Source organism: Pseudochaenichthys georgianus, unplaced genomic scaffold (assembly GCF_902827115.2).
Source record: "Pseudochaenichthys georgianus unplaced genomic scaffold, fPseGeo1.2 scaffold_493_arrow_ctg1, whole genome shotgun sequence".
In the NCBI taxonomy this organism is placed as follows: domain Eukaryota; kingdom Metazoa; phylum Chordata; class Actinopteri; order Perciformes; family Channichthyidae; genus Pseudochaenichthys; species Pseudochaenichthys georgianus.
This window is the reverse complement of record NW_027263055.1, coordinates 32,886-52,478: the sequence shown is the minus strand read 5'-3', so window position 1 is coordinate 52,478 and position 19,593 is coordinate 32,886. Positions and strand designations below refer to the sequence as shown.

General features: G+C 43.1%; 1 protein-coding gene and 1 pseudogene across 1 annotated transcript; one reads left to right on the top strand and one right to left on the bottom strand.

Annotated features, from left to right (window-relative positions):
* LOC117442883 (zinc finger protein 729-like) overlaps positions 1-19,593 on the bottom strand; it is a 179,399-nt pseudogene that overhangs the window by 130,170 nt on the left and 29,636 nt on the right.
* Positions 1,595-17,718, top strand: LOC139433476 (zinc finger protein 345-like). Its single transcript, XM_071202504.1, has 7 exons — positions 1,595-1,691; positions 1,849-1,858; positions 2,138-2,387; positions 2,471-2,724; positions 2,800-2,906; positions 3,852-3,901; positions 14,111-17,718. Exons 1-7 carry the CDS (start codon positions 1,595-1,597, stop codon positions 15,311-15,313), a joined length of 1,971 nt encoding a protein of 656 aa, XP_071058605.1. The 3' UTR covers positions 15,314-17,718.

Sequence of the window (19,593 nt, the reverse complement as noted above, 5' to 3'; positions counted from 1 at the left end):
CCAGGTCTATGCCTTCTTTATCGTGGTCATATGTGGTGTCCAGAGAGCTGTCTGAGAGTCTTTGAATGTGTTCGTTTCAATAGCTTTCTGGAACTCTTGTGCACTGTCTGGAGCCCATTTGTATTTTCTTTTAATGTTAAACAGGTTATTGGGTTCAGATTGTGGACTGTTAGTTTCTGTTCTTTTCATGAACACAGTCATTTGGCTGTGATCCGATAGAGGTGTTAGAGGTTGGACTATAAATGAACTGAGAGAGAGCGGGTCCAGATCAGCTATCATGTAATCTACGGTACTCGTGCCAAGAGACGAGCAGAAGGTGGGTCTTCCCAAAGAGTCGCCTCTAAACCTACCGTTAACAATGTACAGACCGAGGCTTTGACAGAGTTGGAGCAGGTCTTTCCCATTCTTGTTTATCTGAGGGTCAGAATTATGGCGAGGGAGATTTGTGGTGTTGCGGGAAAAGTTTTGTTCAAATATATGTTTGTTGCCACTCTCTGAGTTTGAGTCTGGATGGGTTCCAGTGCGTGCGTTGAGGTCTCCACAGATCAACACTGTTCCTTGGGCCTGAAATCTGCAGATTTGGGTGAGGAGGTGTGGGAATGTTTCCTCGCTGTCGTAAGGAGAGTCACTCTGAGGAACATATATTGTACATAAAACAAATCATTTTCTGTACATGTGATGCTTGTGGATCGTTTAATCCAGATGCGGGAGGGCTCGGATTTTATTATTGTTATATATTTTGAGAGTTCGAATTTGTGCCAAATTATAATGCCTCCTGAGTCTCTCCCTTTTTTAATTGCTGGGTTTTTGATGGAGGGCAGAAGAATTTGTTTGTAATTTGGGGGACAGTGGATGTTGGAATCAGATCTACAGCAGGTCTCTTGGAGGATAATAATGTCTACATGTTGTGTGTTCTCTTTAAATTAATCTGTTCTATATTTCTGTCCAAATAGAGAAGAATGTATACCTTGGATGTTCCACATAGAGATGGAGAATGGTGTCATTGAGGTGGTCATAGTGAAGAATACAAATACATTTAAAAAATGAGATAAACGGGTGTGTGTGTGTGTGTGTGTGTGTGTGTGTGTGTGTGTGTGTGTGTGTGTGTGTGTGTGTGTGTGTGTGTGTGTGTGTGTGTGTGTGTGTGTTAAGTTAAGTCTTATACGACCTGACTCATCAGTTTGGTGCATATAAGGCTAAGGAGGTGTGTGATCTCTCCCAGGTCGATGTTTGGTGGGGTCTTCAGTGCAGTGGCGTAGCTTTTCTGAGCTGGTTGCTGAAACGGGGGGCAGGGCTGATATCCTGGTGTGGGCCTTGAGTTTATTGGAGTGGTGCTGGCCTGTCTTGCTTGTATGGCTCTGGTTCTGGGTGGGTGGCTCTGAAGGTGAGGTAATAATGGTGGAGGGGGGTAGGGGCCTGATCCAAGGGGATATCTGCGATATTCTCTTGCAGGTGGTGATAGGGGTGGTCCAGTTATATGCTGGCTAGCTCGTCCGCGGCTAACAGAGGCTCCGCCCTGGCTTCATCCTAAGGCCACATCTTTAAGTGTCTTAGCAAAGACTTTTACAATGTCCGTACGGAGGTGAACGTGGTCATGGAGGCTGTGAATGCTGAGGGTGGGGTGATGTGCCAGGTGGACATTGGGCATGACAGCACATCCTCTGGAGATCTCCGAATTGATCCTATGGATAGTGAGAGGGTGGAAATCGTGGAGACAGTTATTTTAGAGTTTGGGAAACTCTGCGTAGCCTTTAGCGCCACTCTCGTCACAGATTCAGCTACTCTCTCTTGCTCTATACGAAGGTTGTTAGTTCCTGTGTGCACACTGATGTGGCTTGGTTCTCCCAGTTTGGCCTTTGTGAGAACATCAAGTGCATTATCTGTTCTTGGGCACCATCTTTTTTTACCTTTTTGTCCGGGAAAGAGTTGTTCTTCATCTAAGAATTTTCCATTTGAGTCAATAAGAATTATTAGTTCAGCATCAGTCGCTTCTGTGTCGGCTGTTATTTTGATTGTGGAAGGAGGAATATTGTCTGGCTGGGAGCTGGTAGATGGTTGTGGCTCATGCTGGGGCGCTGGGCCATTGGTGAATGGTTTCAATGTGGGGTTTGGTGAGGTTTTACTAGATTGTCTTCAGGCTGCAGCTCCTCTCTGAGAAGGGTCACTGTGCTCTGCAGCTTGTCTTCAGGCTGCAGCTCCTGGTCCTCTCTGAGAAGGGTCATTGTGCCCTGCAGCTTGTCTTCAGGCGACAGCTGCTGCTCCTCTCTGAGAAGGGTCACTGCGCTCTGCAGCTTGTCTTCAGGCTGCAGCTCTGCTCCTCTCTGAGAAGGGTCACTGTGCCCTGCAGATTGTCTTCAGGCTGCAGCTGCTGCTCCTCTCTGAGAAGGGTCACTGTGCCCTGCAGCTTGTCTTCAGGCTGCAGCTCTGCTCTCTCTGAGAAGGGTCACTGCGCTCTGCAGCTTGTCTTCAGGCTGCAGCTCTGCTCCTCTCTGAGAAGGGTCACTGTGCCCTGCAGATTGTCTTCAGGCTGCAGCTGCTGCTCCTCTCTGAGAAGGGTCACTATGCCCTGCAGCTTGTCTTCAGGCTGCAGCTCTGCTCTGCTCTCTCTGAGAAGGGTCACTGCGCTCTGCAGCTTGTCTTCAGGCTGCAGCTCTGCTCCTCTCTGAGAAGGGTCACTGTGCCCTGCAGTTGTCTTCAGGCTGCAGCAGTCTCTCTGAGACCTGGGTAACGCTGCTAGCTTTATCTTTGTGTTGTGTCTTTGTTAGTGCCTTAATAATAAGACATTTTTCTTGGACTAAGGTCAGACCTCACACCCAGCCGCCGGAAGTTGATAGACGCCATCGTGTGCTCAGGCTCTGTGCACAAGATGGCGAAAAACCGAGAGGAGAAGAAGGAGAAAAGAAGAGGTGAGTGGATTAAACAGATGCAGAGGTTTCATTAAGTGTATTTACACCCGTTAGCTTAGTTTACAGTTAATCACGAATCAGAATTGATCTTATTTAACACAACAGCTATAATCTCGGAAGAAAGAAACTCACAAAAAAACTTGTGCGACAAAGATAGTCTCAAACTATCTTTAAATAAAGGTTTACAGCTACAGTCTAAAAGCTACAGTCATTATTCCAGTTCGGCTCTGGGGAGTAACAGTTGATTTGTAATGCTCAGATGACTTTATGTTAGTTATTTATTACACCAGTTGTCTTTAAGACGGTTTGAGTTGTTGTGTTGGTGCTCTTTGCCATAGATATGGGTTTAAATGTATGCTAACTAGCTTATTAGCATCGCCATTCACCGCAACGTAGCATTTTTCCCATTGAAATTAATGGGGTTCTTCAGTTAGCTGCTAACGCTAAGCGAAGCGACGGTTTAGCTCATTAGATAAATAGATATACTTTATTTAAATAATGATTTATCTTAAACTGGGAAATGATTGTGTCCCAGCAGAAGTGTTTTCAGGCATTACACGAGTTAAACATATTTAAAAGATGCAATAAGATAATAAAAATGAAGCATTAGCAGCAAGTATACACACAGGACACATATCACTAGAGTATCTAAAGAATACACAATATACAGAAAATACTGTATACATGGAGTACATTAAACAGTCTCACTAGCTAATGTTTGCTTTCTGTGTTAACTTAGTGATAGTTTCACACGGATAGCGTTATAACCGTGGTTCAAACATCCATTAATGTCACTTTCTATGTGAATAAAGTCATTTTAATGAAATAAAAGTGAACTAACTGTGAGCTGTAAGTTAGAATGTAAGTTGCTACACAGATTATGATGAATTATATCTAAATATTTGTATTATATTAATAATGAAGCAGCTCTGTGGTCTTCATCAGGACAGCTGATGAGCAGCATGGAGGAGAAGAAGGAGGCCCCTGGAGCTCAGGTCAGTGTGCACTTCATCACAAGATATTCCTAATTCCAGCGTTTCCGCCAGGCGGGCGTCTTGCCTTCATTTGACGCCCTTATTCAGCTCGGAGCGCCATCTACTAGGGGTGTGACGCAGGGCTCAACGTTAAGGACTGCCCGATGCCCGGTGAGGCTTCATTGCCCGATTTGCTCGGGCAATGAAGCATCACCTGCTGGTTGCCCGATCGGGCAATCTATTATGCCAGTATCATGAAATTATTCGGTGTGGACCCTTCGGTGCAGGACACGTGTGTACTGCACGAATATAACGTTAAACGTAAACAATTGAGAACGTGAATAACTTTTTTGGAAGTAATCTCAGGTGCTGCGTCGCAGTGTTCGAGTAGCATGTTCCTGTAGCCCATGCTCCGGGCGGGGCTGCAGGAACGCAGCGTTCAGTGCAATTTCAACGCGCCATAGAGCGACTAAGTCATTTCATTGGACGAGAGGCATACTATGAGAGCTGGTCACAGGGATGCGTTCAAATTTAACCAGTAATTTTAGGAACTGTCGAAATGGCAAACGCAGATAAAGTTGACCTCGAAAATCCTCCAGCATCATTGAAGTCTCCGCAGGGCTCAACGCTAACTTTTAAAAGTGCTTGCCAGGCTGGCAGCCAGGCATCAGCTTTTGGTTGCCAAAACTGAAAATACGGTTGCCATTTTTAAACGCCTTATATTTTAAATAATGAAGATACTAACTTTATACATCAACTTAATAATGAACATGTGACACAAAAGAGTGTTCAAATGCTTTACAATAAGCAATTAACACAATTATTTGAAACTTAAGTGGTAGCAAACTTGTCCACCCTCAATGGCTGGTATACTAAATACCAGTAGTGCAGCTGTGGTCATGTTCTTCGCAGATCCCCCAAAAATGAATTGAGCAAATCACTAGTTTCGTCATCCGTTGTCTCCCTTTCAAATTTGGGTTTTCCTGACCTCTGTGCTGACCCCCACCATAGAGCCGTGGGCCCTTCAGCATTGAAGTCTTGATTGGCCAGACGAATGCATCTCTAATGTTAAATAAATTAAAATCATTCACAGTTAAGAATTAGATATGAATTATTAATGCTGTAAATTACCTTTAATATGTCTAACTATATTAAAATGTGTTACCTTTTTATAGAAGTGATTATAATGTTATGTCAATATTTTCCTATTGTAAAGTTTCGTTTTGCACTTTTATTTTGGTAGCAATAAGATCGGGACTCTTATTTTGAAGGAACTTCTTACCGGAAGTGAATGGACAACATTCCTCTTTGCTTTTCGTTCGGGTTCATCTTGCGCTGTATCAGTTGAATCACTTTGAACATTCGTTTGAGATGTTGACGGGTTGGCCGAACTTTTTACCCCACAGTCAAACAACTTACTTTGCTTCGCCATTTTTCGTAAAAACAAACACACGGCGCACGCGAGTAAACGTGCATCACTTTCTGGCTCCGTAATCACACCAATGCACGTGCAACTTAAGTATCAGGTTCCGACTGGTCACAACAATAATTAAATATCACTCTTAATACAACAAATAATTAACATTAATCTATTTTGGGGTTCACTTTTAGCTGTTTGCTGTCCTTATTTATTTATGTTAAAAACTGCCACTGATGGCAACAAAAGGCCAAGAAGTTTTTTTCTGAATGGTTGGCAACCATTGGCAACCGTTACTGCCGAGCCCTGCTCCGGTTTGGGAACATTTTGGTTTGGTCAACCGCCTCGGCTCCTCCTTTATCCCACTTTACCAGGAGCAGCTCATCAGCACCTGAAACAACCTGAACACACACACACACACACACACACACACACACACACACACACACACACACACACACACACACACACACACACACACACACACACACACACACACACACACACACACACACACACACACACACACACACACACACACACACACACACACACACACACACACACACGTGGTGTGGAGGGGTCGTCACAATCCCTTGAGCAACGGAATTTTTTGAAATACCTGGCAGCCTAGTAGTGAATGGGAAATGCACGCTCTTGGGTGCAAAGAATAAAATGACTTTATGAAACGACTCCAAAGACGACGTGTGTTCTGCAGGCGACAGGCGAGCGATGTCCTTCAACAGCAGCTTGCTTTTGACGATCAGCTCCAGCTCTTTGTAGGGTTTAGAACCTTTGGGAACAAATATTTAATAATGAAGTGGTTAGAAGAATGTTGGGTTTTCTAAGTGCTCACAGTCACTTTTAATTGCGCCGGGGGCATTTTTAATTGGGCCAGGAGGAATAATAGTGGATTTAATCCCTATCATAATGCATATTGTTCACACTTTTCCGTTATGAGTGGAGGAGCGATGAATGAGCTGCAGATAAACTTCAATGCTAACAGTGAATTAGCCCCGAGCGAAAAATGCTAACCTATTACTGCACCGAAATCACTCCTAGTTCCCTTATTACTTATCCTAGCTCCACATCCAACACATTGTTTATGATGGTAAAGACACAGAATCTAACGGTGCCCACCTCTATAAGCAATACAACTTAATACAACTGCAATTCCGTTATCTGCTGTGCTCCGTGCGCTTTGAAATCTAATCAAAAGTTGTTTACCTCAATTCTTTGGCGTTTCTCCATCGCCCGGCTCTTTCGTTCTTTCAGTGGTTTCTTGTGCTGAAATATGGAGGGGACGGCTCCGGGTTTCAGCCTCCGTTGTACTATTAATGCTTCTGCACCAACAGCCTTGATGATAGCAGGATCAACGTCGTATGCATCACACGCGAAGTGGTCAGAACACAACTTGCTCCATTTTGTCGGTTGCCAGCCAACACGATTCACTAAAATAATCCATTTTTGGCGGATGATTTGGTCTTTGGGAAATGCATGGAAAACTCTCCCAGATCCCGCACCGTTCGTACAACAAAAAGCACAACAATAACCCATGTTAATTCCGTTTTCTTTTCGAAAAACATGTGACCGAGACTGCCGAGTCGGGATATTTGGTCCAGAGACTGTTTGGTAACAATGACGTCACGCGCGCGGAGGCTGCTGGGAATGTCATGTCAGAAATTCAGACGGCTTTGGGTCCAGTTTTGTATATATAAAAAGGTTTTTTTCGGGTATATTATCTCGATTTAAATAAAATAAAAAATACAGGCAGTCTTGAAAACAACATTTCTATGAAAATGTTGCATATTTGGAAGCTTTGCATTTGATCTTTAAGCCAGGATGTAATATTCTCCAACACATCAGTGACCTTGGTAGCAGCCTCTTCTGCGGTTTTGCCATGAGTAAAAACAACTGTATCATCAGCATACATCACATTCTCACACACAGAAGGCAGATCATTTATGTACATACTTGTTACGTCCCCCTCTAGGGTAGAGGAAATCAACATACACCAGAATGGAATTGGTAATAATTATAAATGGGTTTATTTTAAATAGCAGAGGTAAACAAAATGGCAGGCATGCAGCCTGGAACAAACAAATTTGTCACAGGTTGAATAATAACCAAACAAAGGGAGGACTCTAACAAAAGGAGTCAACTTGCATACAAGGAAATAAACACTATTGCACTAAATAAGAAACTAAACAAGTGATGATTGTCCCCAGGCTTTGAAGTCATCTCTAGCAGGTGCGCTGCGATTGGAGTGCGTCGGGCCCGGCGTGCTCCAATCACAACCCTCAGGGGGCGGACCAGGAGATGGCAGCCAATGACGTCAGGGCAATCGCACTGCTCATTTACATACAACATAGATTAACACAATAAAGACAACCCGGAAGGCAGCAGCCGTAACAATACTAAACAGGATTGTGCCCAATACAGAGCCCTGTGGTACTCCAGTTGACAAACATAGTGCACTAGACTTATGGTTCTCAATTTGAACACATTGGGAGCGGGATGAAAGATACGAATTAAAGAGGTTGGTGAATTCTATAGAAACATTTAAGTTGAGTATTTTTTGCAATAAGATGTTGTGATTAACAGGGTCAAAAGCTTTCCGTAAGTCAAGGAACATGGCCTCCACAACCCCACCCCTGTCCATTGATGCCTTAACTTTCTCAGGGTACCAATACCTTGGATACTATGGGTAAGATACTGATGGGCCTATAGTTGGACAAAACAGTTCTTTAGCCCCTCTGTCCTGGGGGTTGTCAACATGGATGTTAAAATCACCAACAATGACTAGACGGTCAAAGTCAAAACACACTATAGACAGCAGTTCAGTAAAGTCATCAAAAGAAGCTAAAAGAAGCTGAGAGCACAGCTGAACTCCCGTAGCCCTGGGGGCCCTACATTGGTTGTGATGGCAGATGACAGGGTTTGGTCAAGTTGCTCTCTCCTGGTGAGGAAAGCGGCATACCAGTAAATCAGGTATGGATTTACTTCCATTTTGGCCATTCTTGACACCAAGATGTCTGCTTGTATTGTGTTGCTGCTGAGAAGTCTAGGGAGAGGGCTCTTGCATAGGTGTGGCGTTTATCTAAATGTTTAGTGATGATGTGAACCAGAGCAGCAGCAGTACCACCCCCTTGCTTATAGGCACATTGGTATGGATCAAGTATGTCTTGTCCGTCACAATAGGTTTAGCTGAAGAGGTCATTCCTGTCACGGTTCTCATGGTGTCCCACACTTTTTTGGGGTCTTTGGCTTTAAAAGCATTTCCCAAAAGCTCTGTGTTTTGATTCCCTCAATTTGACTTTCAGTTCTCTCTCTGTCTGTTCAAGTGCTCCGTAGTCTTTGTTTTTGAAAGCTATTTTCCTGGTTTTTATAACTTATTGTAATGTCCTTAGTCACATATGATTTATTACTTGGATATATTTGTATTTCTTTAGTGGGAACATAAAGTTAATATAGTCTTTGGTAACAGTAGTTATTTCATCTGGTGAACCTTCCTGAAAAATTACCCAATTTTGCTCCGTAGTCTTTGTTTCATGTCCTTAGTCACATATGATTTATTACTTTCTTTTCTGGTTCTCTTGAGTTTGGTCTTATCCACTGGTATCATATTCACAACATTATGATCAGAGGTCAGTATTGGTGTCTGTCTTTAGACACATAGGCTCCTTTATCATTAACAAAGCATTTGTCCAGGATAGTGTCTTTCCTGCTGTGATCCCTAACACACTGCTGGAACCCAGGTAACAGTCTCCAGGCGACATTGCTTCATGTCCCCGACCACTATTGCCGGTGCATCGGGGTGGCTGAGTTGCAGCTCGTGAACACGGTGTCCTCTGCCGCTGGGAGGCACGTAAACAACAAACAGTAAAATACACCCGAATTCTCTAGGCAGATAAAAGGGTCTTAACGTCATGCTGAGAATTTCTACGTTGGGATTGCAGGTTTTACATTTACTGAGTATGATCGGCACCAACTTTCCGTGAAACATAATAAAGAGGCCTCGAGAAATTCATGACAGTACATTGTGTATGTCCACGTTGTTGCTCAATGAGTGCAGGTTTGTGAGAATGATGGATGGAAGTGGTGGCCGGCTGAATCTCCGCTGTATTCTGAACGCCTCCCCTCCTTCCTCGTCTCTTTTTCCTGGAGTTTCTAAGCGGCTCCCGAGGGATTTCATCCAATAACGAAGAGCACAGATGGCTTGGTGTATTCGTAGGAGGCCGATCGCATTGTAGCTCCAGCATAGCCTCGCGGCTGTAGCAGAGGTCGGGGCTCCTCGCCATACCTGTTCGTGCTGTCACTCGTGTGTGTGTGTGTGTGTGTGTGTGTGTGTGTGTGTGTGTGTGTGTGTGTGTGTGTGTGTGTGTGTGTGTGTGTGTGTGTGTGTGTGTGTGTGTGTGTGTGTGTGTGTGTGTGTGTGTGTGTGTGTGTGTGTGTGTGTGTGTGTGTGTGTGTGTGTGTGTGTGTGTGTGTGTGTGTGTGTGTGTGTGTGTGTGTGTGTGTGTGTGTGATTCTGCTGAGTTACACGTTACTGCCTCCTGGTGCTGCAGAGATCTCATGAAGTGAAGGAGGGTTTCTTCTATGAAGCAGCAGATACTGTGAGAGTCACAGACATGAATACATAGGTCAAGGCAGACTGGTTCACAGACTCTCCTGTTTTGCCGATCCGGTGCTTGAACAAATAACTCTACACCCCTGGCCGAAATGTCCCTAAAATGAAGTCCGAGTTACAAATATATCTCAAATAATGTATGTATTTCCCCACATAAACATAACAGTCTGCAATGAAACGGCCGTCTCCTGGGCGCTCCACTTCCTACTTTCTCCTTTCTCTTTTTTTTTTTTCTTTCATTGCCCTCTAGGGCAGTGGTTCCCAAACGGTGTGCCGTGAGGCAAGTCCGGGTGTGCCGTGGGATTTTGTGACAACCATACGTTATTATTGCAATATACAACTACACAGAAATAATATTTTTTTAATTTACTATATCAGTACTTTGTAGGTTTATATGTACGTAATCTGCGCGACTTGCGCGTCCACATCTCCACGTGCAGTGCTGCATACACATGGCTGAGTCAGCGATAACTTTCGAGGGGTGGAGGTATGCCCATTATTTTGAGTTCGTCCGAGGAATAGACAGGAATGTGACGGTGAGGTGCAAACTGTGTCCAGGCCAGAAGCTGTTATCCACTGCTGGAAGCACCACGTCAAACCTCAACAAGCACCTGCAAAGAACACATGCTAAGGTGAAGCTACCGCACACGCTATTTGTTGTTTTGTTTATATCATGTCATCTCTGTCTTCCGGTTGTTGCCTGTTTTGAATGACAAATACACACTACCGCTACCTGCTGGTAAGGAAAGTTATTGCCACTCACGCATGCGCAGTTCGTACGTGCTTGGCGAGTAAAGTAACGAGTTACTTTATGTAGATAGTAACGAAGTAGTGTAATATATTACTTCTTTTTTTTTTTTAAGTAATATGTAATATATTACATTTTTTTAGTAACGACCCCATCTCTGGAGTTGGCGTTCTCTACTCTGATTTACATGAAGAACAACAGGAGGTCACGGCTCTCTGTTGAACAGGACTTGCGAGTGGCCCTCTCCTCAGTGCCACCAAGGATTACAAAATTCTGCGCGCCCCGACAGGCACATGTATCTCACTAATTTGTAAGTCGGCAAAAATATTTACAATAGCACATGTTTCAATGCTGATTGCTGAAATGTTACATTTATAATTTGTAGTTCAGGACCATGGACAATGCAGTTCTCTGTGCTGAATTTCTGCTGAGTTTCCTTTGCCTCATTTTTTATTTTGTGACCTGTCTGGTTTAATTTGTATTTGGCATTAGTAAATAATTATGCACATGTACAGATATTTTACATGATATGAATGATAACACGTGTTATAAGGGCTATTTTGCACAATAGGTGTGCCTTGAGATTTTTACTTGTCCTTTGGTGTGCCTTGGGCACAACAAGTTTGGGAACCACTGCTCTAGGGGCTTCGTACAATACAAAAACAAATGCAAATATTTTATTTTAAGAAGTAAAGTCCTTTCGAGTCATCTGTCTCAAGCATAAGTCTCAAGTCATGAATACCAAGTCCAAGTCAAGTCTTTTATCAATGTTAGTCAAGCAAGTCTCAAGTCAAAAATTAGTCTCGAGTCAAGTCATGTGATATACTTTGGTTAGAATATTGCTGTATTACTGTATCAAATATAATACAAATATAATAAACACAAACAGTTGATAAGTAGTATTTTGTTAACTCAAGGTTTATATTAAAGGGGACCTATCATGCAAAATGCACTTTCGTGCGTCTTTTATACATGAATATGTGTCCCCGGTGTTCCAGGGAACTCACCAAGTGTCAGAAAACACAACCCTCTCTATTTTCCTCCTTACCCAAATCTCTAAAAAAGGGGCTGCAACGGATCTGATACAGACTGATCCAGATTTGAACACTTTACTGACGTCAGTAAGCGGAGCAGAGGGATCTAGATCGGCATGAAGGTGTTATTTATAATGATCGCGTCGCTGCACATTATCCCGCTTATCACACGGCCACATTCTCAACAAAGTAACGACATGACTCCCAATATTAATTGAAATGCTTTTATGGATTTAGAAAATTATTTTATTGATTTAAAAAATAGTTATATTGATTTAAATTGACATGCATCCGCTAAGAGAAATAGTCCGTTGTTACCGTTTGAACTAACGTAGCAACGGCAGGAACTGCTTCCATAGCTCTTTGTCTTCGCCGCAGCTGGCCCCAGGCTCTGGAACACTCTTCCCCTCCATGTGAGGTCGGCCCAGACCCTAGGGGCTTTTAAATCCACACTGAAGACACACTACTTCTCTCTGGCCTTCTAGTTAGAGTGGGGTTACGACACCTGACTGTTCCATGTGTTGTTTTTATCTGTTGTGATTTTTTGTGATGTAATGTGTTTTTATGTGTTTAAATTACATGTACAGCACTTTGGCTCGACCAAAATCGTTTTTAAATGTGCTCTATAAATAAGATTTGATTTGATTTTGTTGATTACAGTTCTGCCTTTAATACGGTCATCCCGGGAAGATTGGTTTCCAAGCTATCTGACCTAGGATTTTCCCCAAACATCTGCCAATGGATTAAGGACTTCCTAACTAACCGCCCCAGACAGTGAGAATAGGCCCTCACCTCTCCTCCACCCTCACACTCAGCACCGGTTCACCACAAGGCTGTGTGCTGAGCCCCATGCTCTACTCCCTGTACACCTATGACTGTGCCCCCACTCACCCCACCAACACCATCGTCAAGTTCGCGGACGACACAACCGTGGTTGGACTGATCACAAGAGGAGATGAGTCAGCCTACAGGGATGAAATCCAGAGACTGGCAGTGTGGTGTTCAGATCATGACCTTGTTCTGAACTCCATAAAAACAAAAGAACTCATTATAGACTTCAGGAAAAACAGCACAACACCAGATCCACTGTACATCAACGGCAACTGTGTGGAAAGGGTTCCTGCCTTCAGGTTCCTCGGCACACACATTGCTGAAGATCTATCCTGGTCTATCAACACCACAACATCTGTGAAAAAGGCCCAGCAGCGACTCCACTTCCTGAGGATCCTCAGGACAAACAACCTGGAGGAGAAGCTTCTGGTGTCTTTCTACCGCTGCTCCATAGAGAGGGTGCTGGCATATTGCCTAACCACGTGGTGTGCCAGCTGCTCAGAAAAGGACAGGAAAGCCCTTCAGAGGGTCATCAACACAGCCCAGAAGGTCATCGGCTGCTCACTGCCTTCTCTGGAGGAACTCTTCAGCCAACGTTGCCTCAACAGAGCAGGCAAAAATAATTGCAGACTCTTCACACCCTGGACACTTCCTGTTTGCTCTTCTGCCCTCCGGTAGACGCTACAGGTCAATTCAATCAAGAACAAACCGACTGAAAAACAGTTTTTACCCCAGAGCCATACGAGAACTGAACACTGTCGAACGCTGAACTGAACAGTTACAACTTCCAACTGCACTACTTTTTAATAGTTGTATTAACTAATGATCGACATCAGAGATGCAAAATATCATCCCTGTGTTTTTATTTTTTTTATATTGTAAACTGTATTTAAATAATGTGCGGGCATGTATGGATGTGTGAGCATGTTTAATGTGTATATGTTTATGTAGATAATATATTTATTCGTTTTATGTGGAAGTGCACTGCGAGGATTGCTTTTTTAAATTTCGTTGTACCTGGTGCGATGACAATAAAGGAATTCTATTCTATTATGTTAAACCTTGGGAAGTATCTAGATATCCCTGCCCTAATGCCAAAAGAACTGCACACTGAATTTGTGTCGCCGTTTGATGTCTATGTCTGGACCGCTGCGTAAAAAGGAGGGTTTCTGCCCCGTTACTTCTCTTCTTACTTCTATAAGAATAAAACACGGTGGACAGAGATCTCTTTTTCTCCCCCTCTTCTCCCAGCTGCGGCCCAGCAGCTGATCTCAGAGCACGCTCCCCTCTCCTGAAGGGGGCGTGGTCAGCTGCAGCTCACAGAATCAGCCCCCTGCAAAAACAGCGCTGGAAAGAGCAAATGGAGCGAAATGAGGCGTGGCTAAAATGCAGGATCTTTTTGTATTTTGAAAAAAAAACTATATTTATATACTTTATATAGGTATGGCCCTACAATATATTGTTCAAATATAGCATGATATGTCCACTTTAAGTGAGTTTTTATCGTGTTAAATTGTGTATTTATGCTTTTTAGATTTACTTTATGTCTTTCTCTGTCCGTCTGTTCTAGAAACCGAAAGGAAGAGAGAGACGTCACAGCTGTCAGCAATGTGACAAATCCTTTACAACATCTGGAAATTTAAAGAGCCACCTGCGTATTCACACAGGAGAAAAACCTTACAGCTGTGAACAGTGTGGGACAACTTTCACTCAATCAGGTCATCTCAAAACACATCAACGTATTCATACGGGAGAAAAACCTTACAGCTGTGAAGAGTGTGGGACAACTTTCACTACATCAGGTGCTCTACAAAAACATCACCGTATTCACACTGGAGAAAAACCGTACTGGTGTGAAGAATGTGGGACAACTTTCACTCAATCAAGTCATCTCAAATCACATCTTCATGTTCACACAGGAGAAAAACCTTACAGCTGTGAAGAGTGTGGGACAACTTTCAGTGCATCAAGTGCTCTCCAAAAACATCAACGTATTCATACGGGAGAAAAACCGTACTGGTGTGAAGAGTGTGGGAAAATGTTCACTTCATCAGGTAATCTCAAAATACATCACCGTATTCATACTGGAGAAAAACCGTACTGGTGTGAAGAGTGTGGGACAACTTTCACTAGATCAGATTATCTCAAATCACATCAATTTATTCACACAGGAGAAAAACCTTACAGCTGTGAAGAGTGTGGGACAACTTTCACTAGATCAGATCATCTCAAATCACATCAACTTATTCACACAGGAGAAAAACCTTACAGCTGTGAAGAGTGTGGGACAACTTTCACTAGGTCAGGTGCTCTCAAAACACATCAACGTATTCACACTGGAGAAAAACCGTATTGGTGTGAAGAGTGTGGGAAAACGTTCACTTCATCAAGTGCTCTCAAATCACATCTTCGTGTTCACACAGGAGAAAAACCTTACAGCTGTGAAGAGTGTGGGACAACTTTCACTACATCAGGTGATCTCAAAAAACATCATCGTATTCATACTGGAGAAAAACCTTACAGCTGTGAAGAGTGTGGGACAACTTTCACTAGATCAGGTGCTCTCAAATCACATCAACGTATTCACACTGGAGAAAAACCGTATTGGTGTGAAGAGTGTGGGAAAACGTTCACTACATCAAGTGCTCTTAAATCACATCACCGTATTCACACTGGAGAAAAACCGTACTGGTGTAAAGAGTGTGGGAAAACTTTCACTACATCAAGTAATCTCAAATCACATCTTCGTGTTCACACAAGAGAAAAACCATAGTGGTTTTAAGAGTGTAGGAGCCGCAATTAAGCATTTTGTTTTTTTCACAGTTTACAATAAACAATTCCCATCAATAGAGTGGCGAAGTCACGCCCATCTACTTCCGCTCCATGGGACCTTATTTCGGAAAAATAATGTATTTAAGTCAATGGAAAGAGAAAACTGATCTTTCGATCCCGTTTGAATAGTGCCATGAGTTACACATATGATGTTTGTCAATCTTTAAAAATAATTTCCCTGTCAAAAAAGTCTCAATTTGTCATAAAACTGTGAAAAATACGCAACTACAAAGACTACTAATCCCAGAGTCGCGCAAGTGATGTCACAATTGTTTTCCCCCACTAAGAGATAGCTAAGATCAGATAACTTTAACAAGATGCCTGTGTGCTTAGTACCAGGTTGTTATCATACCAGCAATGGGTCTTGCTCGTTCTTTCGCTTCACCCTTGATGATTCCAATATACGATCCAGTTTTAATGCTGCTCATACCCGGCCGCTTTCCCAGCCTTGGCTCTCGGGCCCTCCTTTCGCGTCTTGATGAGCGCAGGTGGTGACAATCTCCAGCTGATTGTGGCATGTTGTCCAGCTGATCCGGGATGACAGTGTCGGTTGTGAAGTAATCCAATTGTTTGTCCGGTGAAAACGATCCTTAATCCAATGCGATAGGTTTCTTATTGTCCAGTTTCACTCGGAGTACAATTCTACTTAATGTAATAATTCCTTGCATTTATTATAGCACTTTTCCAGTGCTCAAAGCGCATGTAATGGCAGTTTAAATGTTCCAGTGTCCTATATCTTTTTGCCATTACGTCACAGGAGGGTTTAGAGTGATCCTGACGCAGACACAAACATATGCAGTTTTAGAATGATATTTTATTGCTTTACATACCAAGGTTTAAGTACAAGGTGTCAATAGTTGTAGTATGAGCATCTGCTGGGGCTGGGTGGCCGTCTGGTAGAATCGGTATGCTCTTCCTCCTGTGTCCTCTCCTGTCACCTATGACCCCTTTTATACACCCCGCCACCAAGCATTCAAAATAATATTGCACTACATATAAATAAGTAAAACTGAGACACCAACAACACCCAAAAAATGGCTCCTACAAAGAGTGTGGGAAAATGTTTTCTTAAAGTATTCACCTTAAAGTCCATGAGCGAGTTTCACTGTTCACATACTTCATGTATCTGGAACATATTTACGATGTTTTCAGTTTGATTCTATTCTCTTGTTGAAATGATCAGACTACCAAAAATAAAATGGCCTTAGAAACAGACTCGTCACCCTGCATATTTGTTGTGTTTTGCAGCATATTATAAACATGTCATTCCCTTATCTTCAAATACCCCAGGTTGTGTTGTGATGTATTTGAGGTTGTTGAGATCTTCATGGTATGTTGAATACTTAAAACGAAAGTTAGTTATAACCCACAATGAAATTGCTTCATATTTTAGGTTTTTCTATATTTACAGTATAAACAAAACACAAGTGGTTTGTTAAGTTGAGTGTAAGACCTATAATGATTTATGGGTGTCGGTGATAAGGGAGTAGGCAGTTTCTTCCCTCTCCTCTCACAGCAGGGAGTGGGGCTCTGGACTTAAGGAGAAATGCATTGAGGCCTCAAAAAGGTGGTTGTCAGCCATAGAATATGTCTGGTCATGTCCTTTTTTACACAAACATGGGAAGGTGTGTCTTATGCCATAGCCAATAGAATATATCTAGTCCTGTACATCAGTGGCCATGACCAGTTTTTTTCCATTGGTTGGGTATGGAGGAGGTGTTTTTGGGGTTTTCTATCCAGTTTTTTGAGCATAAAGAGACTGGTTTTTTGGGAGGGAGGGAGAGAGAGAGGGGGGTTCCCCTGGTATACTCTCTCCCGGTAGGCTCTGTCCCTCAGAGCTGGGTTAATAGCTCTCAATCTTGGTGGAATGCGGAGTGAATTTCTTTGTTTGCCGAGTGGAATGATTTGATGGGAGATGTGTTTGAGTATAAGCACCTGCCACCTGTGAGGAATCTTCCTCCGAATTCATGCGGATAGGAATGGGTTTTTGAATGTTATTCCCGCCGTCTGTGTCGGATAAAAGGTATGAAATTGAGTGGGTGAAAATGAAAGTTTGAATGTGCTTTTTATTATCACCGGTCATTTATGAGGAAATGCCTCTAAATTCTATCGGGAGATTTAAAAATCACAACTGAATTGGGCAGTTGAAATTACAATTTTGGTAATAAATGTAACACTGTGAATTAAAGTTTCATATTTGAACATGATCACATTATTTTTGTTTAGTATGATTATAATGTTGTAAAGAGAGAAGGTAAAAACCCTGTATTAGTTTGGACCTATTTTTCTTCAAATAAACTGATCCCACCTTTTGGATTGGGACAACTTAAAAGACATCTGCACTCTCCTCTCATGCTTCAAATGTAAGATTGCACCCTGCCACACACACGTAGGTAGGGCCACACCTCATTTACTGATACCAAAATCCTTCCGGATCGCTTAAACAGATTTAAGAGAGTTGTCTGAATTGAAACAGCAGTTAATTGAACCTGGTTCTTCGGGGAGTTAATAGAGGTGAGATCTTGCTGACCTTGGTGGATCTGAGCCAAGCAGTAAACTTACATAGACTCAGTAACTCCGGTCAGGTCAATTAGTAGGTCAGAGTAATTTCCTGGAATAAATTATCAGGACCTCACCGACTCTTACAAGGTGTACTGTCCACATCGCAGACCTGAAGTCGTGCAGTCAATGTATGCAAAGTGTACAGGAACTTGGTCTCTGATGCGGCTTTCACACCAGCGCTTTTCAGTTTCTAGCTCCGAGCGGGAGCTTTTCTGGTTCAGCTCCAGTTTCCCTTTTCAGCTCCCGCTCTGTGCACACCACCCACTGGCGCCCCAGAGCTGCCCTTGCTGCGTCATGACGTCACCGTTTACATCGCTGATTTGCCCCCCAACGGAAGCTCACAACAACTGCGTCGGGTCGATGATCGTGTTGCTTTTAATCACACGAAGCCAGAATAAATTGAATAACGACTTCTCCAACCTTATGCTTTTCTCCAGAGTGCCGTGGTTCATTGTTTATTAATGTGTTTCTGCAGCATTTACCGACCGCTGCAATGCTGCTCTTCCACAGGAGTTTATTCTCCCCGTTAGCTCCCGGTTAGCTCATACTGCAGCGGCCGCTCTAAAGTATTCACTGTCCGACTCACACAAGCAGCTGATGCATATCCCCAGTTCCCTTAGCCTAAGTGAATGTGTGTCAGTCTGAATTGACACTGTTTGGTATCACAACGCTGTTATGAAAGTTTCTCTGGTATCAAACGGGTGATGTTGGCATAGCAACCGAAGCTAAACTGACTACTTGCATCCGATAGCTGCAATAATACAAAACAACACGTCTGCCTCTCTCCACAATGATCGATAACAGCGAACGGACGGTCAAAGTAAGGCACAAATAAACAGAATCACACGAAGCCTGGTTAGTGTTGCCTGACTTTATAAAGTGTGTTTATAGGCACTACTGCTTGTAGGCAGGCTGACAGTCGACCCATGGGAGGTGGGTTTAGTTTCCTGCACGCCTCGACGTAAGAGAGACGTAAGCGACGTCACCTCTTAGCTCCAAAGCTCTTGCCTCTGGACCGACAATTTTTTGGAGCTGGAAATGAAGCGGATTCCGGAGCTAAGAGCCGGCGCAGCTCCGGTGTGAACTGGAAAACCCAGCGCTTTTCAGGCTCTAGCTCCGAGCCGGAGCTGAAAAGGCGCTGGTGTGAAAGGGGCATGAGACTCAAAAAAGCCTTTCTCGCCTACCTGTCCACTTTGCATACCTGAGATCTTGCAGTCATTTCTCAAAGATGGTGTGGCATATAGGGAGGTGCAATCTCCTGATGATATAGACTGTATTATAGTGTACATCTGCAACCCTAGAAAACAAGATAACATTAGGGTAATCAATGTTTATGTGACCTGCCCCACCGGGGAGGGGGGGCGCTACGATAATAAAAGGGGGTTAGGATACTTAACGCTAACCTGGGTTCCCCAATACGAGCCCTTAGGACAAGTCACGCAGATAAGAATAAAAGGATGGACAGGGACGCGGCCTCAAGTTAAAATGTTTACAAACGTTTATTATATAAATAATCAAGTAAAAGTTCAGTAATATAAAATGCAGATTAAAACTTATTCAGCTTTCCCAGTCGACACACCTAAGTCCCACGATTGAAGGCTGGCTCTGACGAGGAGAGAATAACTAGAATAATTACAATATCACACATATAGTGATAGT